Source organism: Lissotriton vulgaris, chromosome 10 (genome assembly GCF_964263255.1).
Source record: "Lissotriton vulgaris chromosome 10, aLisVul1.2, whole genome shotgun sequence".
NCBI lineage: Eukaryota > Metazoa > Chordata > Amphibia > Caudata > Salamandridae > Lissotriton > Lissotriton vulgaris.
Genome location: NC_141698.1, coordinates 737,155,695 through 737,183,167, shown reverse-complemented (window position 1 = coordinate 737,183,167; position 27,473 = coordinate 737,155,695). Strand labels below are relative to the sequence as shown.

General features: G+C 44.1%; 1 protein-coding gene across 2 annotated transcripts in view; it reads right to left on the bottom strand.

The window, feature by feature from the left end:
• Positions 1-27,473, bottom strand: part of ODAD2 (outer dynein arm docking complex subunit 2) — a 1,227,385-nt gene that overhangs the window by 777,917 nt on the left and 421,995 nt on the right. For both annotated transcript variants that reach the window (XM_086941603.1, XM_086941602.1), the window contains exon 6: positions 20,063-20,199. In XM_086941603.1, coding sequence (XP_086797729.1) covers positions 20,063-20,199 — 137 coding nt within the window. The remainder of the gene's footprint in view (positions 1-20,062; positions 20,200-27,473) is intronic.

The window sequence follows — 27,473 nt, the reverse complement described above, 5'->3', positions numbered from 1 at the left end:
TGGCCAAATTGTGTAAGTTTGAGGACCCCCTGATCCTTTGTTACTTTTTGCCATTGATGAAGATGTGAAGAAATGTGCCCCCCTCCAAGGAAATCTGCAGATGAGTCAGAAAATCGATAACCAGAGCCTGGGACTCATCATTGGCGAAGTGAAGAATCCCTTCATTGCTGCCCTGCTCTCCCGCTGGGGGTAGATCTAGAATATGATTGTGGTTGACGCTGGGCATACAACTGTCAATATGGATGGGAAGAGGTAGGGTAGGAGGGAAATCTATATTGTTAGTATCCACCTCTGTAGAATGGAAAAACCCTTCCTCTTGCTCCCCTAAAGGATACCTTTCGCTGCTGAAGTGTCCTCAACCACCTAGTAGTGCCGGTGTCTTTCTGTATATCCTGCATTGCATCATCGATATGCTTTCCAAATAATGTATCTCCATCAAACGGGAGGTCAAAGATCTTGCTCTGTACTTCTGGCCTAAACAACGAGGCTCTGAGCCATCCTTGATTGTGCAACACCTACCAGTGATCTGAATGTTTTAGTAGCGATATCCATTGCACTATCACCTCCACAAATGCCCTTTCTCCTTTTCTGAAGGATCTTCCCTCCTTCTGGTTTAGTGTACTTAGGGCGCTGATCTACATACGGTGCTAGGTCAAGCCACATTTGTCAATCATATCGACCCAAAATCGTGAGAGCATTGGCTGCCCTGACTACTAGAGCAAACATTGAAGAGAAACACTTACCAGCATTATCAAGTTGCCTGTCTTTTTTATCTGGAAGTGTTGTAATGGGAGCAGAAGGGTTCTTGGATATTCTCTGCACTGCCTGAGAAATTATTGGGTCTGGCTTTGAATGATCCGCAAGGCAGGCAGGAGGATCTTCTGGAGCTTTGTATTTTCTCTACAATCTGGATAACACTAGCGTCAATGTGTCTGGCGTTTTCATTACTTTTAGACCTTCCTCCCATATGTGACTTACAATCGGGATAGCTCCTACTGATTTTCTATAGGGCTCTTTAAAATCACATAAAAACAGTCAGTTTGAGATGTCGGCATCTGGAGATCAAACCTTTTGCCAGCCATCTTGCTCTTCCAAAAGATGAGAAGGCAACACAGGTGTAACTTTGCTAGGTGAGGTAATTTCTGGCATAATCTGTTTTGCTGTAGGTTCTTCTCTCTTTTTAAGTTTCTCAGCGATGATCTTGTCGTCGGTACCGGTGATGAAGTCACCGTTGGTGATGTGGATACCAGTGGCAATTCACAAACCATAGTCATCGGTGTCGTCACCGTAGATGTCATTAATGTCATCATCACTGTTGATGATGACGACGTTGTCGTCTTCATTGTCGCTACCAATGTCGTCAATGCAGTTGTCTTTGTCACCACCGATCTGGTCGACGATGATGTTGAAGTGGGATAACCGAAGACTAAGAACATGAAGGTTCCACTGATGACGGTGTCGCCGCCCATGGTGGAGATGGCGGTGTGGGACTTGCCTTCTGTTTAGAAGCTCTATAATCATCAATGACGATGAGGGTTTCTTCGTCAAACGGCTTTGTCGATGATGCTGCCTTGAGGGGGTGTAGTAGAAGGCTCACAGCTTGCCTTTTTTGGTTTACTTTGTCCCAATGAATGTCCCTTTTTCTCCTTTGCAGATTTGAGGAGATTTAGAGGGACTGAGTCCATGAGACCTATGAGAGGTCTTTTTGAGGGCTTTCTTTGGACGCTCGCTAAAAGAATGAGCTTGAGGTGATCTCCCCCTCTTATGCGACCTCCTAGATGATAAAGTGGACACCTCATAACTACCCTCACTCTAAAGCGATTCCTTCCTGGCCTTAAGTTTTTGAAGCCATATTAGAATCCGCCCCTCATGATCCTTGAAAGTTTTGTTTGAAAAGGTACAACATACCTTACACTCCTTTGCCTTATGGTTGGGATAAAGGCAATAAATGCCATCCCTGTGAGGGTCGTCTGTATGAAGCCTTTTCTTAGAGCAGGGTAGCACAGGCTCTAAAAATACTCTTTTGCTCTTTTTCTAACATGGCTATGCCAGAAAAAGGTGAATCAGTACTGAAGAAGATGATATTGCAGAAGAAGATGTTGAATGAAGGATAAAATCTGGCCTAAATTACTGAAGTGGTGGAAGAAGCTGAGTAGATTTGAGTGGAGACTCCCAAGCACAAAGTGAGGTAGAAAATCAGTTTTTGCAATGATCACCCAATGTAGGAGAGAGAGGGAGAGGAGGAGGGCAGCCTGGGGAAACCGCAGTACAGGTAAGTGTTTTTTAGATTGTTTTAATTAATTTCTTATTCATTTTTAACGGGGTGGAGATGGAGGCTGGCCAACTCGGCTCTGCTGCGGAGTGTGCAAAGATGTGCCTACTACGCGTTCCACGGAGAACGCAGAGTAGGCAAATCTCCGCACACTGCCCTCGCGGAGCGGAGTTCTCCGCCTGCGCCAAATTTTCACTTTGTATATGTTATTGTGATGTACTGTTCTTTAAGGTCTCTGGACAGACGTCAAACATAGAAATATGAAAAAAGATAGATATACATGTTTTGATATATGAAAAATAATATTTTTAAAACAAGTAAAATGGTTGTGTTGTGTCAGTGGTTTTAAGAATTAATTTTTCTTTAAAAATGTATGTTTTTTGAGTAGGAGAAGTTCCACACATGTTTGAGTGTTCATTTATAGGCCCTCATAGTATTTAATGTTTAATGAAAAACATTATTTTTAAAATTACCCTTGAGGTGAATCAGAATAGCAAGCAGTAATATAAAACAAGTAAGCAGCCTTAGTGGATGGCGGATAGTGCCAATATTATTTCAAAATATATTCACAAAAGGATTGTCTTGTGAAAGTGTTGGTGTAAAAATAAATTCATATAAAGGCGTTAACGTGAAATAAACTTCTCTATTGTCAACTTAAACAAGTATACCGACTTTTATAACCAATAAAGATACATTTTCAAATTATGATCAATACTGACAACAGTAAAGAAATCCTCTAATTAAAGACGCTCACCTTACTGAAATAAATGTCGTAGAACTGCCTGTCCCATGGCTGCATCAGCACGCTGTGTCGACTTCTGGCAGTAGTGCTACATGAACGTATGCATGGTTTTCCACGTTGCAGCTTTGCAGATTTTTTCCAGTGAAACCCCAGCAAACATGGCAGCTGATGGAGAGACTGCTCTTGTGGAGTGCACTTTCACTGTTCTTGACAAAGGTTTGCCTTCTTTATCGCGGCAAAACTGAATTGTGGCTGCTATCCATCTTGCGATGGTAGCTTTAGAGACCACAGTGCCCTGACGACTTTGTTCATAGGCTACAAATAATTATTCTCGCTTGCGGACACCTCTTGATGTCTAGAGTGTGTAGTGTTCGTTCAGCAGGTGTAGAGGTATCTGGAATAAAATGTCCTGAGGAGGACATTTTTGTTTAAGTGGAACTGCGAAGGAACCTTGGGGATGAATTTGGGATTCGTCCTGAGGATAACCATTTAATCTGTAAAACAAAGGAAAATATGTTTTATGGTGAAAGCTTATATTTTGCGAACCCTTCTAGTTGATGTTAGGGTGAGCAAGAGAGCTACCTTCCACGTTAGGTACCTAATATCTGCCCTGTGGAAGGGTTCAAATGGTTGCTTCATCAATTGCAATAGGACTACAATTAAGTGCCACTCAGGGGGTGGGGCTTGAACAGGTGGATAAGTATGAAATCGGCCTTTTCATGAATTGCTGGAAACCTCTGGTAGATCAGGAAGATAGACGTTTTGGAGAGCTTCTATATCGAGAGTTAGTTCCGAGGTGAACCTTAAATGAAGAGTAGATCAGCCCAGTTTTAGCCAAAGACAATAAGTTTGATAGGATTTGCTCTGGAGCAGAGAGGTACGGATGTTCTTTACTTTACAGACACCATACGCAGAACCAGTTCCATTTCAGTCTGTACGTCTTGTTGGTGCTGTCCGCACGAGATCTGGCAATAATGTCTTTACACTCTTTGCACAATTGTCAAATCGTTAAATTCAAAGAATTCAGGAGCCACGCATGCAATAAAAAAGATGCTGGCTCTGGGTGACACATCTGACCTTCGTTCCTAGTCAAGAGGGTTGGTGTCGGTAGCAGACGGGTGGGCTGGGCTTCCGAGAGGAGGAGAAGCTCCGTGAACCAGTGCAGCCTGGGCCATCTGGGAGCTATCAGAAGAAGGCAGCAGTGTTCCATTTTCATTTTCGTCAGGACCTTGGGTATCAGTGGAATGGGAGGAAAGCAGTAAGCATAAAACCTGACAAATGCATAGAAAGGGCATTCCCCAAGAGTTTGGGAGAGGGAATCTGCTTGCGAAGAACTGGCATTTGGAGTTGAGTTGCAAGGAGGTCCAGCGCTGGTTTCCCCCAATGTGAAAAAATCCTGTCCAGCTGGTCTTCGTTCGAGCTCCCTTTCATTGCAGTTGTCTTTGATCCTGCTGAGGGTGTCTGCCAGAGTATTCCGAAACCCTGAAACATGTTCCGCTTTTAGGGATGTCCCGTGAAATGCAAGCCAGCTCCAGAGTTGTTGGGCATAACAGGCTTGTGGTGTTGTCCGTATGGACCAATAGCGATGAACCTTTTATCCGAGGGAGGAAAGGTTGCATGGAGAGCAAAATGGCCTTCAAGTCTAGCCTGTTGATATCAATCAATCAATCAATCAATCATATGATTTGTAAAGCGCACTACTCACCCGTGAGGGTCTCAAGGCGCTGGGGTGGGGAATGCTGCTACTGCTCGAAAAGCCAGGTCTTGAGGAGTTTTCTGAAGGTCAGCAAGTCTTGGGTCTGCCGTAGGTGGATGGGGAGGGTGTTCCAGGTCTGTGCGGCGAGGTGGGAGAATGATCTGCCGCCGGAGGTCGCTCTTCGGAAGCGGGGGACTGTAGCGATGGCGAGGTCGGCGGAGCGGAGCTGGCGGGTGGGGGTGTAGAAGCTGAGTCGTCTGTTGAGGTACGTTGGTCCGGTGTTGTGGAGTGCCTTGTGTGCGTGGGTGAGGAGCTTGAATGTTATCCTCTTGTTTACCAGAGCCAGTGCAGGTTTCTCAGGTGAGGTGTGATGTGGCTGCGGCGAGGGATGTCGAGGATCAGGCGTGCAGAGGCATTCTGGATGCGTTGGAGCCGTCTCATGAGTTTGGCCGAGGCTCCTGCATAGAGGGCGTTTCCATAGTCCAACCTACTGCTGACAAGGGCCTGGGTGACTGTTCTTCTCGTTTCAGTGAGGATCCACTTGTAGATCCTACGGAGCATGCGGACGGTGATGAAGCAGGAAGAGGAGACGACGTTGACCTGTTGAGTCATGAAGAGGGTGGAGTCGAGGATGACCCCTAGGTTGCGTGCGTGGTCGTTGGGTGTTTGAGCGGGTCCCAATGCGGTCGGCCACCAGGAGTCGTCCCAGGCCGAAGGGTTGGATCCGAGGATGAGGACCTCTGTCTTGTCCGAGTTCAGCTTCAGTTGGCTGTTCCTCATCCATTCAGCAATGGCCTTTATTCCTTCGGGAAAGTTGGTTTTGGCGGTGTGGGGTTTCTTGGTGAGGGAGAGTATCAGCTAGGTGTCATCGGCGTAGGAGACGATGTTGAGGTCATGCCGATGGGCGACGTGGGCGAACGGTGCCATGTAGATGTTAAACAGAGTTGGGCTGAGGGATGAGACCTGGGGTACGCCGCAGATGATCTCGGTGGCTTTGGAGTGGAAGGGGGGAAGGCGGACGCTCTGTGTTCTGCCGGAGAGAAAGGAGGTGGTCCAGTCCAGGGCCTTTTCTTGGATCCCAGCGTTGAGGAGGCGTGTTCGTAGTGTGTGCGGTGACAGACCGTGTGGTAGGCGGCTGACAGGTCCAGGAGGATGAGGGCCGCCGTTTCTCCGTTGTCCAGCAGGGACTTGATGTTATCGGTGGCGGCGATGAGGGCAGTCTCGGTGCTGTGGTTGCTGTGGAACCCGAACTGGGAAGGGTCCAGGATTTTGTTCTCCTCGAGGTAGCGGGTCAGTTGTTCGTTGACGGTCTTCTCAATGACCTTTGCTGGGAACGGGAGCAGGGAGATGGGCCGGAAGTTCTTGAGGTCCTAGGGGTCAGCCTTGGGTTTCTTGAGTAAGGCGTTGATCTTGGCGTGCTTCCAGCTCTCCGGGAAGGTTGCTGTCTCGAAGGAGGTGTTGATGACTTTCCGGAGAAGGGGTGCGATGGATGTGCTGGCTTTGTTGAAGATGTGGTTTGGGCATGGATCTGACGGAGATCCGGAGTGGATGGTGTTCATGATTTTGATGGTGTCATCGTCGTTGATGTTGGTCCAGTAGAGCAGGCGGTTGGTGCGGATGGTGGTCGTGGGGGCGGAGGTCTGCATCCGACGCTGGGACAAGGACCATTTTCCCTGAATCTGAAAGACTGGAGTATGACCTCCCTAACCTTCAATGAAAGCATTGGTGGTGACTATAAATTTTAGGATCAAAGGCAGAAGGAGAGGTCCTGGGAGAGGTGTGACTTCAAACTCCCCCATTTGAACACCCCTTCAAACATGGAGTGATAGTTATCACGTTGTCAAAGGATCCTGTATTTTGAATCCATTGACATTGGAGTTCCTCTTGCAAAGGCCTCATATGAAGGTGAGCTAGTGACAGTAGGTCCATTGCTAAGGAGAGCATGCCCAGTAGAGATGTGTATGTCCTCGTAGATGCTCACTTTCTTTTTGATAGTCTGAGAGCCAAGGTTTGCAACCGTTCCCGCCTTTCTTGCAAAAGGAAAACTTCGTTCTGAATGGTATCCAAGTCGGCCCCTAGGAACGTCAATGTCTGACTTGGAAAAAACATTGATTTTCGTTAGTTTATAGAAAGGCCTAATTTGCAGAACAGATCTATGCAATCTCTTGTAGCTGTAGCCGCTAGTCGAGCCGATGGAGCTTTCAGGAGCCAATCGTACAAATACGGACCCTGGTTCCGCAAGGTGGCTGCTACTGGGTCCAGAAACTTGGTGAAAATTTGAGGAGCAGATTTGAGGGCGAAAGGTAGGACTCGGAACTGATAGTGGGTACCAGCCACTGTGAATCAGAGGAACTTTCTGTGTTTCAGGTGTATAGGAAAATGGAAATAAGCGTCCTCTAAATACAACAATGTCATGTAGTCCCCGCTGTTGAGGCACCAAAGGATGTTGGAGAGTGTAGCCATTCTGAAGGTCTGATTTTTTAGGAATTTGTTCAGCCGTCTGAGGTCTAAAATAGGTCTCCACTCTCTAGATTTCTTGTGTATCAGGAAGAAGCTGGAGTAAAAACCTGTTCTTCTTTGTGCTACTGGAACCCTCTCTACTGCCCCTTTCAATAGCATAAACTTTTGCTTCTTTTTTGAGTAAGTGAAGACGAGGGGGGTGCGATCCCCTGTGTGGAGTGTTTGTTGGGCACTGGATGGATTCTAGAGTGTGGCCATAATATATGAGATCCAACACCCATCTGTCCATTGTAATATTGCGCTATTGATGGATATGACTGGAAACGTTTGCACCAGTTTAGGGGGTGAGGGGGGGGTAGTACCTGGTACCCTAATGTGGTCACTGCTTGCGACCTGATGCGCATGATTGTGATGTTGGTTTCTTGCGTGAACCTTATCTGGAAAAACCAGCTGTTGTTGGCTGTCGATAGGATTGTAAACCTGACGATATTGTGGCTGAAAGGATTGATAGTTTTGGATGCGCTGGAATGTACCTCCATAGCCTGAAAATCCACGTCCACGTGCTCCCTGAAAGGACAATTTACTATACTGTAGGGTACTAATGCCTGGCTGTGTCTGTATCCATTTTAATGACTAGTAGAGCTTTGTCTATCTCCATCGTATGCCATATCCAGTATCTTTGATTGCACTTCTGGATGGAAGGACGTTGCCCTAAGCCAGTGGTTACCAAACGTTTTTGACACGTGGCTCCCTTGACCTAATTGGCAGTTGGCCGGGGCTCCCCACTATTTATTACCGGCCCACCAGGGACCGTGGCGAACACTTTGGGAACCACTGGTCTACACGAAGAATCAAGCCTAGACGTGATGAAGGATTCAGAGAGTAGCCATCACCATCATAAAACTTTATTTGCAATCACAATGCATACAACACCATCAAGGAGTAGCATAAAGCACTCCCACTAAAAGTAACCAGGATAGAGAAAGGCTCAAGGAGCTCTAAGGCGTTACAAGAAGTTTACGTGGTGTGGGCTCTGATGGGCTCTGATCAATCAAAGATGGCTCACCAGATTCACCAGATTCCATCTACCCAGTATTTTAAGTGGGCCGGGTCCTGCCGGGTCAGTTCTAAAAAGCAGGTGTCAAGATGGGTCCCTATCGAGCTCTCCATTTTTGCCTTCAGGCTCAAGAGAAAACAAAAATCTTAACTCTGTAGCAGTCACTTCACTTCCTTTGAGGTAACTCCAAAGAGACTTGTTATAGTTCTTTCGCAGTATCATCATAAAGTTTCTCATGAAAAATAATAATAATAGTTTTAACGTTTTTAAGTAAATCGTCGTGGAAGAATAAATGATACGCCCATCTCTGAAAGAGTTATTTGTCTTCAAGGAAAAATGTCACTTGCTGATTCCCGTTTCACCACGAATGAAGGACACGACTCTCAGTAAATGTATTTCTGTCAGAAAACAAAAGGCTGGTTGCTCGGTGATTATTCTTATCAGAAAACAAAGTTCTTTCAATCCCAGAATAACATACGGCTTTCTTGAAGTTATTCGTGTGAGAGACGAGTATAATGATTTCACGGTGCTGTTCCAGTCAGACAATCAAATGCTCGCCTCTGGCAGTTAGTTATTCGTGCCAGGGAATAAAAGATTAATTTCTCTGTTGAGTTGTCCCTCTCCTTCAAGAAAGGATTTGTCTGCTGGTTGGTCCATGGAAGTTATTATCTGCTTTTCCGAAGGATGCCTTGTTTAACTCTACGCTGCTCTGAAGCTGGAGATGTTACTATCTAGCAAAGCCCCCCCTGGGGGTCCGATTAAAGAAGGGCCCTTGGTCTGGGGAGTGACCACTCATCTGGGCCCATTAGCTGTAATCACAGAGCTCCCCTGCACGGGAGGCCCCGCCCTAGCCGGCCTTATTTGCAAGGACCATGGGAGTCCAGTAATGAGCAGCAGGTAAGGCGCTGGGGCTGATGAGCGCAGCCCTTAATGGAGCCATTGAGGTTCAGAGGGCGAGGGCTGGGATCACGTGACCTGGCAGCACAAAGGAGGGGGAGGTATTGCGGCTGCAATTTCCACAACCCACATCCTGCGCATCCTTGACATCTTAAAACAGCCGAACCAGCTAGTTGTTGAAAACCTGTTGGGGCTATGACCATGGAGCAGTCTATAATTTCAGCTGCTTTGCGCTCTCCCTTAGCCAGGACCTCACGAAATTCCTGTTTATTTTCCTCCGGTATAAACTCTAGTATGGCTCTGATATCAGACCACATTTGCCAATCGTAGCGGCCCAGAATGGCTAGTGTATTAGCAGCCCTGGCGGAGATTGCGGACATGGACCAGAATCTCTTCCCTGTGGAATCCAAACTGCATACTCCCTTCCCCATTGGAGACGTGATGGGGTGGAAGGATTTGTTGATCTTCTCTGAGCCACTGGGAAATCACTGAGTCTGGTTTGGGATGACCTATTAGGCATGTGGGTGAAACCTCAGGCACCCTGTATTTTTAGGTCGAGTCTGTCAATGCGCGTGCGCATTGAGCTTGCGAGAGATATTGGGGCTTAACGAGAGCTTAACCATCGGCGATTTGATGCTGTGCCCGTGAAAAGCAAGCTCAATGCGCAAGCGCATTGACCTAAAAAGCGCGTGCACATGAAAGCCAGCCATCTGTTGCTTCCCCAGCGTGGTGCCGCCAGCAGCTTCACTTGAAAGGGATCCGCTCCGCCCCCTGCTGCATCAAAGGCTTTCATTTCGCACTTTTTACGGCTGCCAGGCCGTGTCGCATTTCTCCTTTTCCGGCTACCGCTGGTCGCTCCAGTTGCGCCTGATCACTTTATCGCATAATAAGGATAGCATGACTTTCACCGAAGCACTCGCACTTCGCGGCCGTTGTTTGAATACAGCATGTTAGACTGTTCTAAATTACTAGTTTTAAACTTGTTTCCCTTGTTTATTTCGTATGTGTGATGTTTACATGGGAGAGTAAGACGGGGACTTGAATATTTGAGGATTGTTGACTTTATCTGCCACTCCTTTCTGCTTCTTATCCAGCGGTTAGTGCTGGACGGGGCTAGCAGCGCTTCCCAGCCCTTTAAATACAGGCAGCTGCACGCGGACCCACGTTAAAACAAGAGTAAGGACGCATGTCTTTTGCGCTAACTAAATAAATGCTTCACTCCTGCCCCACCCCCTGGTGCTAAGCATTCTTTAGGTTTCGCGCATGTTTTTCTCTCTGGCTAGGATGCGACTAATTTTAGCAAATGTTCTCATACTTTCATCATGGCAGCAAATAGGGCTACATTTCTTTGCTTTGCCTTTACTTAAGTTTCCCTGGCTGCACGCATTTGTTCACGGGGAATATCTTTCAGAATCTGCTTCTGTTTTCTTTCTTCGCACCTCATTATCAATGTAGGAATGAAAGAGCAGACGCAGAGAATGGCAGCTTTAAAACTTTCATCGCTTCATCATTTCTACGAGAAGGCTGCTATAACCGAGATTGTGCATCACAGCACTGAGGTCACAGGGATTGCTTCTGCCCGCAAAAATGCCGATGGTAACAAAGTAAGGGAAATGTGAAAATGCATACAATAATGGAGTTACCACAAATGTACCTGTAACCAAAAAATCTGAAGGCGATGCAGAGTACTAACTTTATTAACCCCCTAGCTTGTGCATGCTAGTCTCACAAACCCCTTATTGTATTCATTAGGTTACTTTATTGTTGCCTTTTTGCCAGCTGCTGCCATTCGGTTACGTGCTATTACTTTTCCATATATTACAAGAGTTTGTCGCTATGAAGCTTCTGCCAATGGGACCAGTAACATCTAGACAACCTGCCGAAAAAGTTGCAGCTCTATTAGCATTCGTGGTATGCACTTGTGAGACCTTGTTCATGGTACTTTGTTTCTCTTTAACAATTTTAGGAGATCGAATTATTATCATTGTTTGCACATTGACAGCCACTTCCATTGGGCAGTCATTCTGTTCTAGTTTGTCCGTTTACATTTTGTTGAGAGCCTTCAGACCTCGTATTTGCATAATCCACCTAGCAAGTGCTAACTTCGGCTTAAAATAAACACACCACAAAATTTCCGTTGTAGCTCCGTTGTGTTTTCTTCTGAGTAATGTTAGAATACTTGTTGTGCCTTTCTGCCCTCTGTTAGACCCGATTTTTTCCCCTTTTTTTCTGCACTTATGCCCTCTGTTAGACTCGTTTTTTTGTGCCTTTGTGCCCTCTGTTAAACTCGGTATTTGTGCCTTTGTGCCCTCTGTTAGACTCGGTTTTTGTGCCTTTCTGCCCTCTGTTAGACTCGTTTTTTGTGCCTTTCTTCCCCCTATTAGACTCGTTTTTGTGCCCTTCTGCTAGACTCATTTTCCCCTTGTTTTTCTGCCCTTCTGCCCTCTGTTAGACTCGTTTTTTGTGCCTTTCTGCTCTCTGCATCGCCACATGATCACTCAGAGCTACCCCAGCATCACTCAGCACCACCCCAGCACCACTCAGCACCACCACATTATCACTCAGCACCACCACATTATCACTCAGCACCACCACATTATCACTCGGAACCACCACATTATCACTCAGCACCACCACAGCACCACTCAGCACCACCACATTATCACTCAGCACCACCACATTATCACTCAGCACCACCACAGCACCACTCAGCACCACCACATTATCACTCAGCACCACCACATTATCACCCAGCACCACTCAGCACCACCATCACAGCAACACTCAGCACCAACACAACATCACTCTGCCGCACCACTCAGCACCACCACAGCACCACTCAGCACCACCACATTATCACTCTGCACCACCACATTATCACTCAGCAGCACCACCACAGCACCACTCTGCACCACCACAGCATCATTTAGCATCACCACAGCACCACCACATTATCACTCAGCACCACCACATTATCACTCAGCACCACCACAGCATCACTCGGCACCACCACAGCACCACTCAGCACCACCACAGCATCACTCAGCACCACCACAGCACCACTCAGCACTACCACAGCATCACTCAGCACCACCACAGCACCACCACAGCACCACTCAGACCCACCACAGCACCACTCAGCACCATCACAGCACCACTCAGCACCACCACAGCATCACTCAGCACCACCACAGCATCACTCAGCACCACCACAGCATCACCACAGCATCACCACATCACCACCACAGCACCACCACAGCACCACTCAGCACCACAGCAGCATCACTCAGCACCACCACAGCGCCACAGCACCACCACCACAGCACCACTCAGCTCCACCACAGCACCACTCAGCACCACCACAGCACCACCACAGCACCACCACAGCACCACTCAGCACCACTCAGCACCACCACAGCACCACTCAGCACCACCACAGCATCACTCAGTACTACCACAGCACCACTCCGCACCACAACAGCACCACCACAGCACCACTCAGCACCACCACAGCACCACTCAGCACCACCACAGCACCACTCAGCACCACCACAGCACCACCACAGCACCACTCAGCACCCCCGCAGCACCACACAGCCCAACCACAGCATCACTCAGCGCAACCACAGCATCACTCAGCGCAACCACAGCATCACTCAGCGCAACCACAGCATCACTCAGCACCACCACAGCATCAATGGTTCAAATATGTTCACTCAATGTTTCAAGCTTTATTACAAATGTCACAAAAAGATGTTAATATTTCACTTCTGTTCTTGTATTTTCGTCACAATAAAATACACTGAACATAATCTTCACAAATCTTCACAAAAGTTATTTACAAAAGTTTAAGCTATTGCCATTATAAATTATCAACACTTTTATTTAAGTATTTAAAAAAATTAAAAGCCATTGGTAATTGTAATATCAATACATCTAAGTCACGTAAATACAAAACATGTTGCATTACAAATGCTATAGGTGTCACATTTGCGAAAGTTATAACTTTTGGCATTATAAATGACAAAGCTATTAATTTAGTTATTTTCAAAAACAACACATAAATAAAAAATTGTCATTTACAAGACCAATATCTCAAAATGTCCTAATGCGAGACCTATTGCATTGCAAATGCTTGTTTATCTAATCTGAGCAGTACTGGCAATACAGTGGCTGGTGATTTCATTACTTTACGTCCTTCCTGCCAGATATGGTCAATAATGGGTTTAAAACTTACTGATTTCCTTGCTTGTTCTTTAAAGTAACAAAGGGTACAATATGATTGCTTGACTATTGTGGGTCGATGAAATCTGGACATAGCCCTGTCCAGCAGATTATGAAAACCTCTAATGTCCTCTGGAGGTGAGTCAGAAGGACCACAAGGAGGAGGAGACGGTGTAGGTATAATAAAGTTATTCCATTCGTCGGTGGGTGGAGGAGGATCGTGAATTCCTCCATCTTCTTCAGAAGAGGATGGATCCTGTCTAGGACGAATAGGGATGGTGGGGCGTGGCATCATCCTAGGAGTACCAGGAGGAGGCAGTATTGGTGTAATCAGCGCTAGAGGTGGTGCTGATGGAGGCAGCGGCACAGTAATGTGCTCCTCTTGGGGTGGAAACCTTTTTTCTGTAGTACATGCGCATGGCCTGTAAGTCTTGTATTAAAGAAGAGGGTAATTGAGCAGGTTCTTGCCTTGGTGGATCAACATAATATCTAAAATACAGATATTTTGTAGGAGGAACTGGATTGTGTTGGTAGTACTGCTCGTCGTCACGATAGTCCTCATCCTCCTCCTGACACTTGACATTAAGTTCAGAAGGACTATGCACTGTCCCAAAGGGACCCTCATCATTCCTTTCCTCTGTTTCTAGAAGGTGACTTGGGAGTAAAGGTGACATCTTGCCTAGCGATTGGAAGCTAGGTCGCAGCGATCTTCTGGACAATCTGGATGGTGTGAACTGCATTTGCAGTAACTTCGTAGAAGGGACAGACGTCGACGGAACCGCCGGCGATCCTGATTTTCTTGTCGACGGCAAAATCGTCGTTGATGTCATCAAAGCCATCAACGGTGTGCTCGTCAATGGTGTGCCCATCAATGGTAGAGCCTTCGTTGATGGTGGAACCATTGTAGACGGTGATGGTGTCATCGTCAACGCCGGCGTCGACTATGACAATCTCGTCGCAGAGGTCTTAGTCGATGATAAGGATAGTGTCAACGGTATAGGGGCGTTGATGCACGCCGTCGATATGTCATAGGCGCCGTCAACGGTCTCGATGATGGGAGAGTAGTCATCGCCGGCGTTGCTGATGAAGCGGGCGTCGACGGTGAAACTGATGCTGACAAGAATCTGTGTCCCTAGTTTCAAGAAAGGTCTAGAGGTCCTGGTCATGAATGGTTTAGCCTACATCTGCTTATAAATGGGTGGAGGAGGTCGACTCAAGGTACTGGACCTTTCCAGCCTCATTTTTGTAACTGTGCGATAAGAGTTTGAGATTATACTCCTCCTTAATTAGTACGTGTATTTAGATCTCTCCGAAAATTTCCATTCAGGTTCCGTGTTTTTCAAAGAAGGCAATTGTCTTGTGCTGTCTTGAAAAGATTTTTTATTTGTTACATCCTTATATTTTCAGAGTAATATTTTATTTACTGTAAAAGGTGCAACAGCCAACATGTATTTCGGCCTAGCTGGTCAATAAGACCAGGGCGTTCTCAAGGCTGTAAAAGATGTAATATGACAGTATAAATCCAACGGAATTCAGAGAACCAGATGTAAGAAACCACTGAGTGCACAGTGTGTGACGTTCGTGAGTGACAGCGACAAAACTTTTATTAGAGGTGTTTGAAAGTGTATTATCTAAAAATTCTAAGGCGTGTCTGAGAACTAGTGTGGCAAGGATCTGTGGCTGTATTTAAGCCTGGAAGGTCCTGAAGATTCCAATGTTGCCATAGAAGTCCCTAAATAACGTGGCAAGACTAGCCCTGAGGAGACTTTAGGTTCTTTCTCCTTTTTTCGAGCTTCCTTGGTCAGATGAGAGGCTTTATGGTGTCTCTTGACTTCCTCGGCTGACCCTCAGGTGACCTGATCCTCTTATGGGATTTAGAGGAAGTGTTGCTGTCCTCATCAGAAGACGCTCCTTGTGGCTTCTTCAGCCACACCAAAAGCCTGCTGTCTCTACCTCGACGAGTCTTCGATGAAAAGGTGCAGCAGTATTATACTGTTTTGCCTCATGATGAGGATAGAGGCAATAGATGCAATCCTTGTGGGCATCATCAATATGAATCCTTTTTCCCCACAGGATTTACAAGGGCAAAATAACCCTTTCCTATCAGACTTTGTCCAGTAAGAAAAATGAAATGTATCTGAGAAAAAATGTTGAAGAACTGAGCAGAGCTCATGGAAAACTCCCTTCACACAACGTGCGGTGAAAATCTGAGAGACTTAACCTCTCTTGGGGAAGGTTCTAGAGGTTGATGGTTACTGATTGCTTGTATTTAAGTTGTGTCCTTGTTTTATTAAAAGAGGTAGATAGGGTATTAAATGCATGATTGCCTCCATGATAGCCTATGGAAGTTCTTTAATTACTGCTTTAGTTATATTACCGTGGGACTACCACTTCAACGACAGGGAATGATTCAATGATGTGAATCTATGAAAGATACCCCAATACAGGATAAATAGATTGGTTTGAAATTACTAAACACTCTCAGAAACGGCATAGTTATCAAATAGCTGGCTGGGCCTTCTAAGGAACTTTGTTTTATTGAAGCAGAACCGAAATATTCTTCCCATATCTAGTAAATGCAGGGAGAGTTTTGCTGGTGTTGATGGATTTGGAAAGAAGATAAGTAATGTGATAGCTTGCTTAAGATGAAATCCGGCAATACCTTTGGAAGTATTGATGAATGTGTCTTCATTACCAACATATTTAGGTGACAACCTGTGTATGATCCCATAGCTGAAAGGGTGTGTATCCTACTCAACCCTTGAGCAGTTGTTATTGCTATTTAGGTAGGATTCATTTCAGTTCCATGGAGTAGATGGTGTGCTGTTCAGAAGGACAACTCCTTTTGTTAAAAACAAACCTTGGATTAACTGATCCTAAAGAAGGACCCTTAATTTGGAGTCTTTCTGCAGGCGTAATTGCAGTGGGATTGGCTGATAATGTCCTCTTGACATGAGAGTGGTAATGGGCATTAATTAGCACAGCATCATTTCAATTTCAGTGCGTATCATGCTCTCATGAATGGACACTTTGCTTCCTTCAGAATTTGCATGCATTCTGGTGGTAAGTTCAAATGTACCTACTGTCTGTTTCCAAGAGCCATGCTGCCATATTAAGGGATGTAAAATATGGATGCTGTATGTGCTCCTGAATTATGTTTAAAAAATTTGGATGACAGTAGCCTCTTTTGTGGTCTGATGGACATCTGAAGCAGGTACTGTTACTAGTATTACCTTGACTATTTTTACAGTATTAGAATCTCTTTCTCAAAGAGTATTGTGCAGTTTAACAGCATAGTAAGAATGAGTAGGACTGAAGAAAATCCCTTGAGCAACTCATCAATAAGGTAATGCCACTGATCCGGGATCCAGAGCTCTGGACGCAAATTATCATAATTTTGTTTTGAGCTATTGGAAAGAGGTCTCATTAAGGTGCTTCCCACTCTTTGCAGATGTATTGCACAGTTTCATCATCCTGACCAACTTGTGATTTTGCTCTAGAAGAGACTGAGGAAGTCTGCCTGTTGGTTTAGAGTGTCCAAAATATGTACTGAATTCAGCCAAAGGCCTTAGGCTAGTGCCCACAACTGGATATTTGCATTTCCAGCAAGAGTTTTCCAATCCTTGCACCTCCCTCTTTGTGTAGTGCATAGCTGTGTAGTTTTGTTTCATCAAAAATGGATGGAAAGCTGGACGACTTTAAATTCCATATAATTTATGTGGTAGGAGCTCTCTTTGTTCGCCCAACATCCTTGCACTTACAAATGTCCAATATGTGTTTCCCGTCCCATTAGAGATGCATCTGTGACAATTGTCTGAAGCAGTGTCTCCTGCTGGGCGGTATAACATTGAAGGCGATATTGTCATCAGCACTACTGTGTGAGACAATGCATCACTGGAAGAATCAGTTGCAATTAGTTAACCCAATTGGCCTGTCTTTGAGCTCATAGATATTCTACGCATTTCTGCCTAGCTCTCAAATGCAGTCTTATATTCGGGACAATGTAGATACAAGAAGCTTTAGAATCTATTAGGGAGGAGATTTGTTGAGCTGTCAGACTGCTGTTGACCAGTGGGAGATGACACTTTTCTCAAATAGATGATGCCCTTTTCTCCGAAGGATACACTTCTTCTTCCACAGTGTCTGTCATAGTTACTAGATAAGATAGTTGCTGCCCTGTGTGAATACTGACTTTTGTAGATTGATCTGGAGACTCAATTTGTTCAGCAACATGGTTGTTCTCTTCGGTCCTTTGACGGCCTGTAATCATTGGTTAGCCTTTCCTCCAGATCAGGGTACATGAATATTCCTCACCTTCAAATGTTTGCAGTCACTACAGAAATGTACCTGGACAACATGCATGGGACTGACTCAAGGCCAAATGGTAGTACTTTGTGTGGATATTTTGAGCTTCACCCGCAAACCTTAAGTACTTCCTGTGATGCATTGCTATGGGAATGTGGAATATGCAGCTTACAGGTCTATCGTACAAATCTTTTGTTTTAAATGTGGATACATTTGATGGAGAGCCAGCACGTGAAATGGTGTTCTTCTGATTTACTTGTTATTACAATGCAGATCTAGTATCAGACTGCAATCCAACTTCATCCCTTTCTTTAAATTAAGAAGTACCTGGAGTAAACTCCATGCCTTTTTTGCTGAGGTGCACCAAGTTGATTCCATGTTTCAATAGGCCCCAGATGTTTCCTTTCACAAATTGGTGCTCAGATATTGGTTTTGGAGGAACTGGCGAGTGTAGAGAGTATCCATGACTCCCAATAATTATCACCCACATTTCCATTATGATTGGTTCCAACATTTCACTGTGTTGATATACCAATCTCCCTACTGCAGTAGCAAATGGAGGGTGGGGCATAAGGTTTTCACTGTCTGTCTCCAGAGGAGAGCCTTTCTTCTGAGTTTGAAAGTCTTGAGGGTTTGGCCTAGCCCTGGAGGAATTGTGATGATAATGGTACCTCTATGTTTTCTGCTGAGGATACTGTGGTTGGTATGGCCAGCAAACGGATTCAATCCTCTGAGTACAGTACTGTTTCCCTTTAGCTGTGTAATGTTGCCTGAAAAACATCATATTTTTCTCTATGCCTGCAGCTTTTAGGGTTTCAAAAGCAAAATGAATAAATGTTGGGCAGAATGCTGAACAATGCAAACATTCACCCCAGTCACTAAGATCTGGGTTTAATCCATTGTTCTTTTGCTCACCACGCCATCCCAGTTTGGACCCAGCCATATGAAAATCAGTCTTGACTCAGCTCCTCATGGGAACTGTCCGGCCTGAACTTCCGAAGCAGGTCCTCCCTGGACTGGGAACTAGCATCCTGGGACCGGTTTCGGGTCATCACCCCTCATCAGCCAGGCTAGCTTGAATCCAGTGGTGCAGTGAGAACGGGACCCACGTCTGGGCATACCCTTCCCACTTAGGGCGACAAAAGCAAAAGGAACACATGATGGACGGAATGCTGAATGATGCAAACATTCAGACCCAGTCACAAAGATCTGGGTTTAATCCATCATTCTTTTGCTCACCACACCACACCTATTTGGGCCCAGCCATATCCAAATCAGTCTTGACCTTGCTCCTCATGTGAACAGTAAAGCCCGAACTGCCAAGCCAGTTACTCCCTGGATCAGAAACAAGCATCCTGGGACCAGTTTCAAGTCATCACCCCTCATCAGCCAGGCTAGCTTGAATCCAGTTATGCAGTGAGCGCGGGACCCTCGACTGGGCATACCCTTCCCACTTAGGGCAACAAAAGCAAAAGGAACAAATGATGGACGGAATACTGGACAATACAAACATTCACCCCCAGTCACAGTTTTTCCTCTTAATCATCTCCTTTTCTGTATTTTAGCCAAATACGACTCAACATGAAAAAGGGAGTCATTATCTTTTGTTGGGCATCTGGTTTTAGAGTCAAAAACCTAAACAAAGATGATCTTCGAATGGAAACTCCAGGACAGAACCCTGTTGCTGCAAGATCTGCCCCCTTCACAGCATCACTGATAATCCGATTTGCCTCTAGTTATCCTGCCTCCTCCCCAAATTCCTGTTGTGTGAGTTTCGGTAGGTCATCCAAAAATCATCTCAACCCCTCCTAGGTTTCTCCATCAATTTTATTATTTATTTTTTTCTAAGTAATTTCACAGCCAAGTTGGGACAAAGCAGCAGAGGAGCTGAAGAACTAAGTTGGAAGATGGGACCCTGGAATACTAGGGTTCCTTTTAGGGGGCGCTGTTGTATGTGTTCCTCCTGTTAGCAGTGAAATCACAACATGCAGACAGCTTAGAATAGAGTACTGATCATGTGTTACAATGATAACTGTGAAGTGAAACTTGGAGATGAGCTACACATATTTCGGAGTTAAACAAGGTGATGAATTGCCTCTTCCTGTAGTGTTTAAAATAAGAGGAGGGGCTAGAGGAGAAGATTCGCACGTGTGCAAGAATATTCTTTTCAAGAACATAATGATGAAACAAACAACCATTTGCTCTCTGAAAAACTATTTTTAGTCTTGTGTTTTAGTCTAACTTTTGGAGCCATTCTAAAGCCATTCTTTTCCCAGATGATACGAGTAACGCATATCAAGAAATAACCCACAGTACCAGTGTTGTTAATAGTACATTTTCATAACACCAAGAAATCTTATATATATATATTTTTTTTTTAAGTTTAACCTAATAACAGTATATGCATACCCCATTCAAAAATACTCCAGCAGTACTACAGGTGATGTATAAGGCATCCATGTCATGTGGCTTTACCACCAAATAACAGATTTCACCATGAGCTTGTCTCCACGGAGGAGCGCGGCATCCATTTGAAAACTCGTAATCTGAAACAAAAAAATAAAACTTTTTAAAACTTGTCTATGATTAGATCAATGTTACCAACTGATTTGACCTCGTTATTCCGTGTATGCTATTTAGAGTGCATTGCTAAACACAATCGGTTAAATTCACGTAAAAAAACAGTACATCTGTACCCGTAAATGTACTCTTAAAGATTGGGAGCAGATTTACTACTTTTTGATATGCACAAACATTTCCTGTAGCATGACTGAAATGTGTCAAGGCGAAGGCCATACTCCCTGTTCGCCCTCTTTTCACCAATAAGTGAATCTATGTAGGATAAAATCACACATTGTGTAAATTAAGCCTTGTGTGCAAATGCACTTTTCCTCCATTGATCAAACATTTTTCCCACTGAGAAATCCTTTCCATCTACTCCGAATCTGTAGGAGACACGTTGCCCTTCCATTCGTTGAAGGGGATTTACTCTAGCCCTTTTGGGAAGTAAATCTCTAACATTTCCAGGTCTTATCGATCCTATGTGAAAACATACACGTTTATGGGCCCTCAATCCTCGTTCCTCCCACTTTGTACCCCCTGCATGATACAGGTTTCTGTGCATTTCTGTACACTAATGGGGCAACTTTCTGCAATAGTAAAACCCTTCTCATGAACCCCACCAGATGTTAATATTCAGTATACAGTATTGCAATATCACCTGAATTATCTCATATTTCGAAATACCGTTCTAATTGCGCTCAGCACCTGATTTATTTTTGTTTCTTACTGTTGGACCCAGTTAATCTAGCAAAAAAAGGCAGTGCCAAGGGTCACAATGGGTATGCCAGTGGCGGCCCCCAAGTGACGTCCATGCACTTGGTACAAATGACCCTATATGAAGAAACTATAATACAAAATGCTGATTTCATGTCTAAGTAATGAGGAAACGTGCAACCTGATTGGCTTACATTAAATATATTTAAGAAGGCGACCACTCCGAAGGCCTAGACGGGCACGGTTGCAGCTGTGTTTCCGGAAGAGCATTGTTAATTAGAATGGACCTAATTATGAATCGATGTACAACAGCTAGACGTATATCTTTATTGCAAACTGTTTGTATATTTTCGATGCAAATGGCAAAAAAACCACAGTTAAACCTAAAATAGTTTAAGACACTGTCCAGGGGCTATCACTATCCACGATACCTTGTACTGGCAGTTGCCTTACAGCAAAAGTTATTCATGAAGCCATAGTGGAGATTAGGAACAAATTTCGGAAGCTTTTATATTGTATACTCAAAAAATAAACACAGGGAGCTAGGAGGGGTTTAAGACTTCAATGAAGTTTCCATCAATGAAGAACAAGGAATAAAAGTAAATAAATATTTATTTTGTATTGTAGGATCTACATTGATAGTCATCTAGTATAATGGGGCGATCCAGTGCCCCTCAGAACCTGGATGTACAAGAATGTGGAAAATGTTAGTTCTGTTGGGTACAGAATTGATTCTTGGTTTACTGAATAATAACCAATATAAACATACAACAGAGCACAAACCTTTCAGTAATAATCAATGAAAAGGTAAAAGAAGAAAACACAAACACAATGAATCAAAAAACCCACCAAAATGAAGTCAAAGTTTGTATTTAAGGATAAATACATATATTCTTTTACACTTTATGGTGTCGAGATGACATTAGTAGGCTGTAAAAGTTCATGAACATAAAATTTGTCCCAACGGCGCAAGTGAAATGGTGAATAAAGATGCGAAATACGTGCTAAATGTGAAGAAGATATGTACAGTGCTGCATGAATTGTTGAAACTGGTCATTCAAAGGGCATCCATCCCTTTGTACATAAAGCTCCGCACTGCTTGGGATTTACATTGCCATTTCAAGTGGAGCGGAGAGAGTAGGTTCAGGATTATCACAAGCATGCCGACGTTTCAACCCAATGAGGTGATTGACTAATAGGCACAGAGGGTCTTCCTCAGGACACAGCGATTCAAGGGACAGCCTGCACAATGAAAAATGGGTGGATTATAGATTGGTGTGTTTGAAATGAGGAAAGGAACAGTAGGAGAAGATGACTGTGTACCTACCAGAATTAATCAAAGAAAGGTCTTCAGGGAATGGTCCACCGTTGGTTGGACTCGCAAAGCAAAGGCTGATGTAGATGGTGATAAATTGCATCAATGGGGCAGCATAGTTCTGTAGCTGACGGGAAAGGTGACTGGTGATCTGTATAACATTAAATCCCCCATTGATGCAATTTATCACCATCTACTTCAAGTCATTGCTTTGTGAGTCCAACCAACGATGAACCCTTCCCTGAAGACCTTTCTTTCATTAATTCTGGTAGGTCCACAGTCATCTTCTCATACTGCTCCTTTCCTCATTTCAAACAACAGTGATAAATACTTGAAGTCTAACTTATTGCCTACTTAATGTGTTTACCAAATATTTAAAAAATCAATAAAGATATGTTTAAAAAAAGAATCATACACATCTTAAAAACATTATCATTCAGAATCTGACTGCTGGTTCACAGCATGTGTGAGTGCAGACAGTCACTATTTGCATTCAGACATTCTCCAACATGAGCTAGCAATCCACTGCTGACTAAAACACTTTTGATATGATTGTCTATGATTGTCTAGAAAATCATATGCTTTATGAGCACGCCGGGAACCAGTGTTTTAACTGCTCAATGATCTTCTTTGAGACCATTGATTTTCCAGGCATTACTGGAGAGGTTTGATGTGTATTCTTGCATCTGTGACAACAGAAATGCTGGAAACCATTAAACTCAATAAGGAGAATTGCTAGGTTGAAGCTTTGGAAAGTCTTCAAAATAAGATGACATTTGAGTCATATTAATGACACACTCTCTTCCAAAGGCAACACTTTTCTATGTATTGTGTCAAAGGTTGCTCATAGATATGACAAAAGTGTACACGGATTGCAACAGATTTCTGGAAATCAATTGTAGACCTACAACTACACCTACAACTTTCTGTGCACTACTGGGTTGTATGAGGCAGTGGTCGAGGTACAGATATGAACAAAAGTTACTTACCTGTAAACTGTGGTTCTCCAGTATTGGTGTCTTTCATAGATTCACATGCTTGAATATTCCCCGTTGTCGAAGTGGGAGTCCCACGGTAAGTAACATAGCAATTTAACCATAACATAGTCATAGTCATATCATACTTTATTCGATTAATTAAAATCATAAAAGCAATTACAGTACATTATTCCAAGATTAAAAGACAGTTAAAACCAATTCATCATCACAAATGTAGTATTAAGAATGAATAAATAACACCATACATAGCAGAATTAAATTAGAATCTAAAATGGGATAAAATGGAATCACACCTCTAAGACATTCACCATCAATCTTTTGGACTTAATGCGCATAGCTGCGACCAAGAAGCTGGCAGCCCCGAATATTACCCGGGTGCTGCCCAACAGTTGTAGATACTTGAGTGCAGGCTGGACTTGTGTGAAACCCGCATCTCTCAGCAGAGGTACCAGAAACTGTTTTCTGATATCAGCAAAATGGTCACAGAACATAATAAAGTGCATTAAGGATTGATCAGAAAAATTATCACAGCTGAATACTGGAAAGTAACCCAGGGAGAACTGGATAATATTAAATCTGACAAGAAGGTGTCGATGGAACAGGAGAGTAACGATCTTTAAGTAAGGTTCAATGTGTGGTGTGGCCAGAAGCATATAATTCGCCTTGACACTAGGTTTTAATAACACCACTGCCTCCCGTTCTTGCACAGATAATCCCAGAAAGTTGTCCTTAATCCAGTTTATGTCACCCTTCTGCAACAAGTTTGGTGATGCGTATAATTCTGGCCGTCCCAATTTGCACAGTGTCTTTAATATATGATAACCAGGGAATTTTATTTGCTAAATCTAGTGCCATACAATCTTTTAACACTATGGATGCTAAGGCAATTCCCCTCCTGTGCTGGAAATTGCCATTTTGCTGGTGTCATGACGAGCTCAGCTCGTCATGAGCACAGCTCCAGGCTACCTCATGACGAGCTGAGCTCGTCATGAGCATGGAAGGGGTTAAGATAGTGTGGTTCAGTGTAATCTCATTGTTGAGCCAAGTTTTGGCCCAGCAAATCAGAGGGGCCAAATGTAACTGATTGGTAATATAACCGAGTCCTAGTTCAGAATGCACCGAAAATACTGGAGTGGATCGGGGGACCGCTAATAGAGATCTGAGAAATTTGTTCTCTATAATCTGCAATTTACCTTGAGGTTAAAACTCCCACAATGAGGTGCCATACAAAGCTCTAGACAAGCATTTGGACTTATACACTCTTATCAAAGCTTCGATGGGACGTGACCCCACCGTTTTGCAAAGCCCATAAGGGCTGAGGTTGATCTAGTAACAGCAGGGCCTTTAGCTTTTAATTGGGGTCCCCAGGTGCCCCTTTCATCGAAGATGACGCCCAAATATGTGAATACCAGAACCCTGGATACATCCGCTCCATTGCAGGTAAAGCGTTTTATTTTAAGGGTCTTAGGTCGTTTACCTGCGACCATGACGTGGGATTTTTTGTTATTTACCTGGCGGTCTAAAGAACGCATAAACTCCCCAAATGCATCCAGGAGTCTCTGCATCCCCAGTCATGTGCGGGCCAAAAACACTGCGTCATCCGCGTAAAGAAGTACTGGCACCGCAGAGTCCTCTGCTCGCGGTACATCTAGTGTCGGCCCCTCCAAACATATTTCCAGTGAGTTTATATATAAGGTGAACAGGAGGGGCGCCAAAATGCAGCCCTGCCTGACGCCTCGTTTGGACCTAAAAAAACTGGTGCATCCCCCCTCATTGTTGACTCTGATAGAAGCTAATAGTCCTTGGTGGAGAGCAGCCAGAAAATTAACTAAAGACGGGTCAATCCCTATATTATATAAAATGGACCACAGCTTCGCTCGATTGACAAGGTCGAAGGCCGAAGAAAGGTCCATAAAGGCCATATATAACAGGCCATCCTTGGCCTGGGTGTATTTGCTGATTAGCATGTAAAGATTTAAACATTGGTCAAGGGTACCTCTTTTGGCCCTAAACCCATATTGTAGGTTGGAGAGGACCCCCTCTCCTTCAGGCAGTCTTCCAATCTGTGCAGGATGACTCTGCCCAGGATCTTAACGGCAGAGTCAATCAGGGAAATCGGCCTGTAGCAGGCGGGGTCACTCCTTGATCCTTTTTTAAATATGGGTATTATTATGGAGGTTGCCCGGGACGATGGGAACCCTGAGGTGCTAGTGGAAATGAATACATTTGTTAATGTCTTCGTCCAAAATGTAAGTGGGGTCCTGTATAAGTCTGCAGGGACGCCATCAGGCCCGGGAGCTTTATTTTTTGTCATCTCCTCTAGGGCCCTTAGGACCTCTGCCTCATTAAAACATATCATGGGGGCTGGGTGCATATGTATGAGACCCATCTCATCTGTAGCGCCCTCCGTGATGTCATAAATCTTGCTAAAGTGGGCAACCCATTTCTCATCAGGGATCACACAGTCCAAGACAGAATTGTCTGAACCAGAAAAATAGGGGTGGTTAATGATTGCCCAAAATTTGCTGCTATCTCTAAGAACATCAGAAGACATAAGGTTATCCCAGGCCTCCATATTAATAGCCCTTTTGACGATTAGCTGTGGCCAATTTGTAGTTTTTCCTTTGTCCAACGACAAGCTCACGATTTCTGGGTTTTTGTTTTAGGGCATGCAATAATTTTTTGGGAGCTTCCGAGCAGTTAGCCTCAAACCACCTAGGTTGGTTTGATGCTATCTGCTTGCTGTTAGACAAAAGTTCCTGATTAATTTGTGAACAGATAGCGACATAGACACCAATGATGGCTTTACCATCTGCCGTGCTATCTAAGCAGACTGCCATGTCTGCATGAGCCTTGGTTATAAGATCCCTCATGAAAGTATCTGGGACCACCTTAGCCCAATTAAGTCTCCTGCCCTGATCTTTGGGGATGACGTTGTTAGTATCTGTGAGACGCTCCTCCCGTCTGGTTATAACATCACCAAAGATCAGCGACAGTACCAAGGGGTTGTGGTCACTGTAAGCTGAGACTACAACTTCATAAGAAGAGACCACATTTACTATTCCTGGTGAAACAAAAATAAAATCAATCACTGTGTCAGCATCTCTGCCTTTAAATGTCGGGACCCTATCCTCCCCCCTGGCCGCATCTACCTCGAACAAATTCATAATGGCTAGTAAATCTTCCAGTGCTTCCCCTTGTGAGGTGTGTTCAAAATGGGTGATAATGGATCCGGGGGCCCAAATTGGTGTTCTGCCAAGCAGTCCCAACCACACGGATGAATATTAAAATCTCCCATTAATATTATTTCGGAAAAAGCATTATATTTTGACCTGAATTCATCTATAAATTTCACCAAGGAACTAAGGTGAGTGTTCCGCAAGTCCTTCCTAGGAGCGTTATAAAAATGTATCAACAAAACAGTTGAATGATTGGGACTAACCCACTCTAAACACAGAATATTATCTGAGGCCGTCTCCAGCTTTCTAAAGGAGCCAGCAAGTTTTGGGGATATAAGCATAAGCAATCCACCTTTTGGTCTACCACCAAGTCCAGAGACCGCCTTCACAAAGAAACTACAGTACCCACCCAGGCAGTAATTATTTCCTATATCCCAGGTCTCCTGTAGTGCAATGATATCGTGTTGTGTCACAAAGTGTGTCCACCTCTCATCATAGCCATAACACAAGCATATATACATAGAGAAAGCGAAACCATAGAGTTTTTCCTAGATAGACAACATATCACTTCTATGATATATCGTAGTCTCATTATGTTTTAGTCCAAATTCCGGCCAATCAGGCATCAGCATCCTCTTAGAATGTTCTACTCAGAGGCTCAGGCCCTCAGATTTTAGTTGCACAGAGTAATATAGAGCCAAGAGATAAAGAGAGAGAACCTCTGAGGGGAGGAGGGTGGGTCGCATGTGAATCTATGAAAGACACCAATACTGGAGAACCACAGTTTACAGGTAAGTAACTTTTGTTCTTCTCCAGTATTGGGGTGTCTTTCATAGATTCACGTGAATAAGAGTAGTGAACAGTATAGTTAGAATAATACAAGGTACTTATCATTCCACTTAATGAGAATAATGATAATAATAATAATAATAATAATAATAATAATAATAATAATAATAATGATAATAATAGTAATGATAACCATAACCATACATAGTACAAAAGACTGAAGTATATACCAAAGAAAAAGAAAGTACCTTGTATGCAGGAGG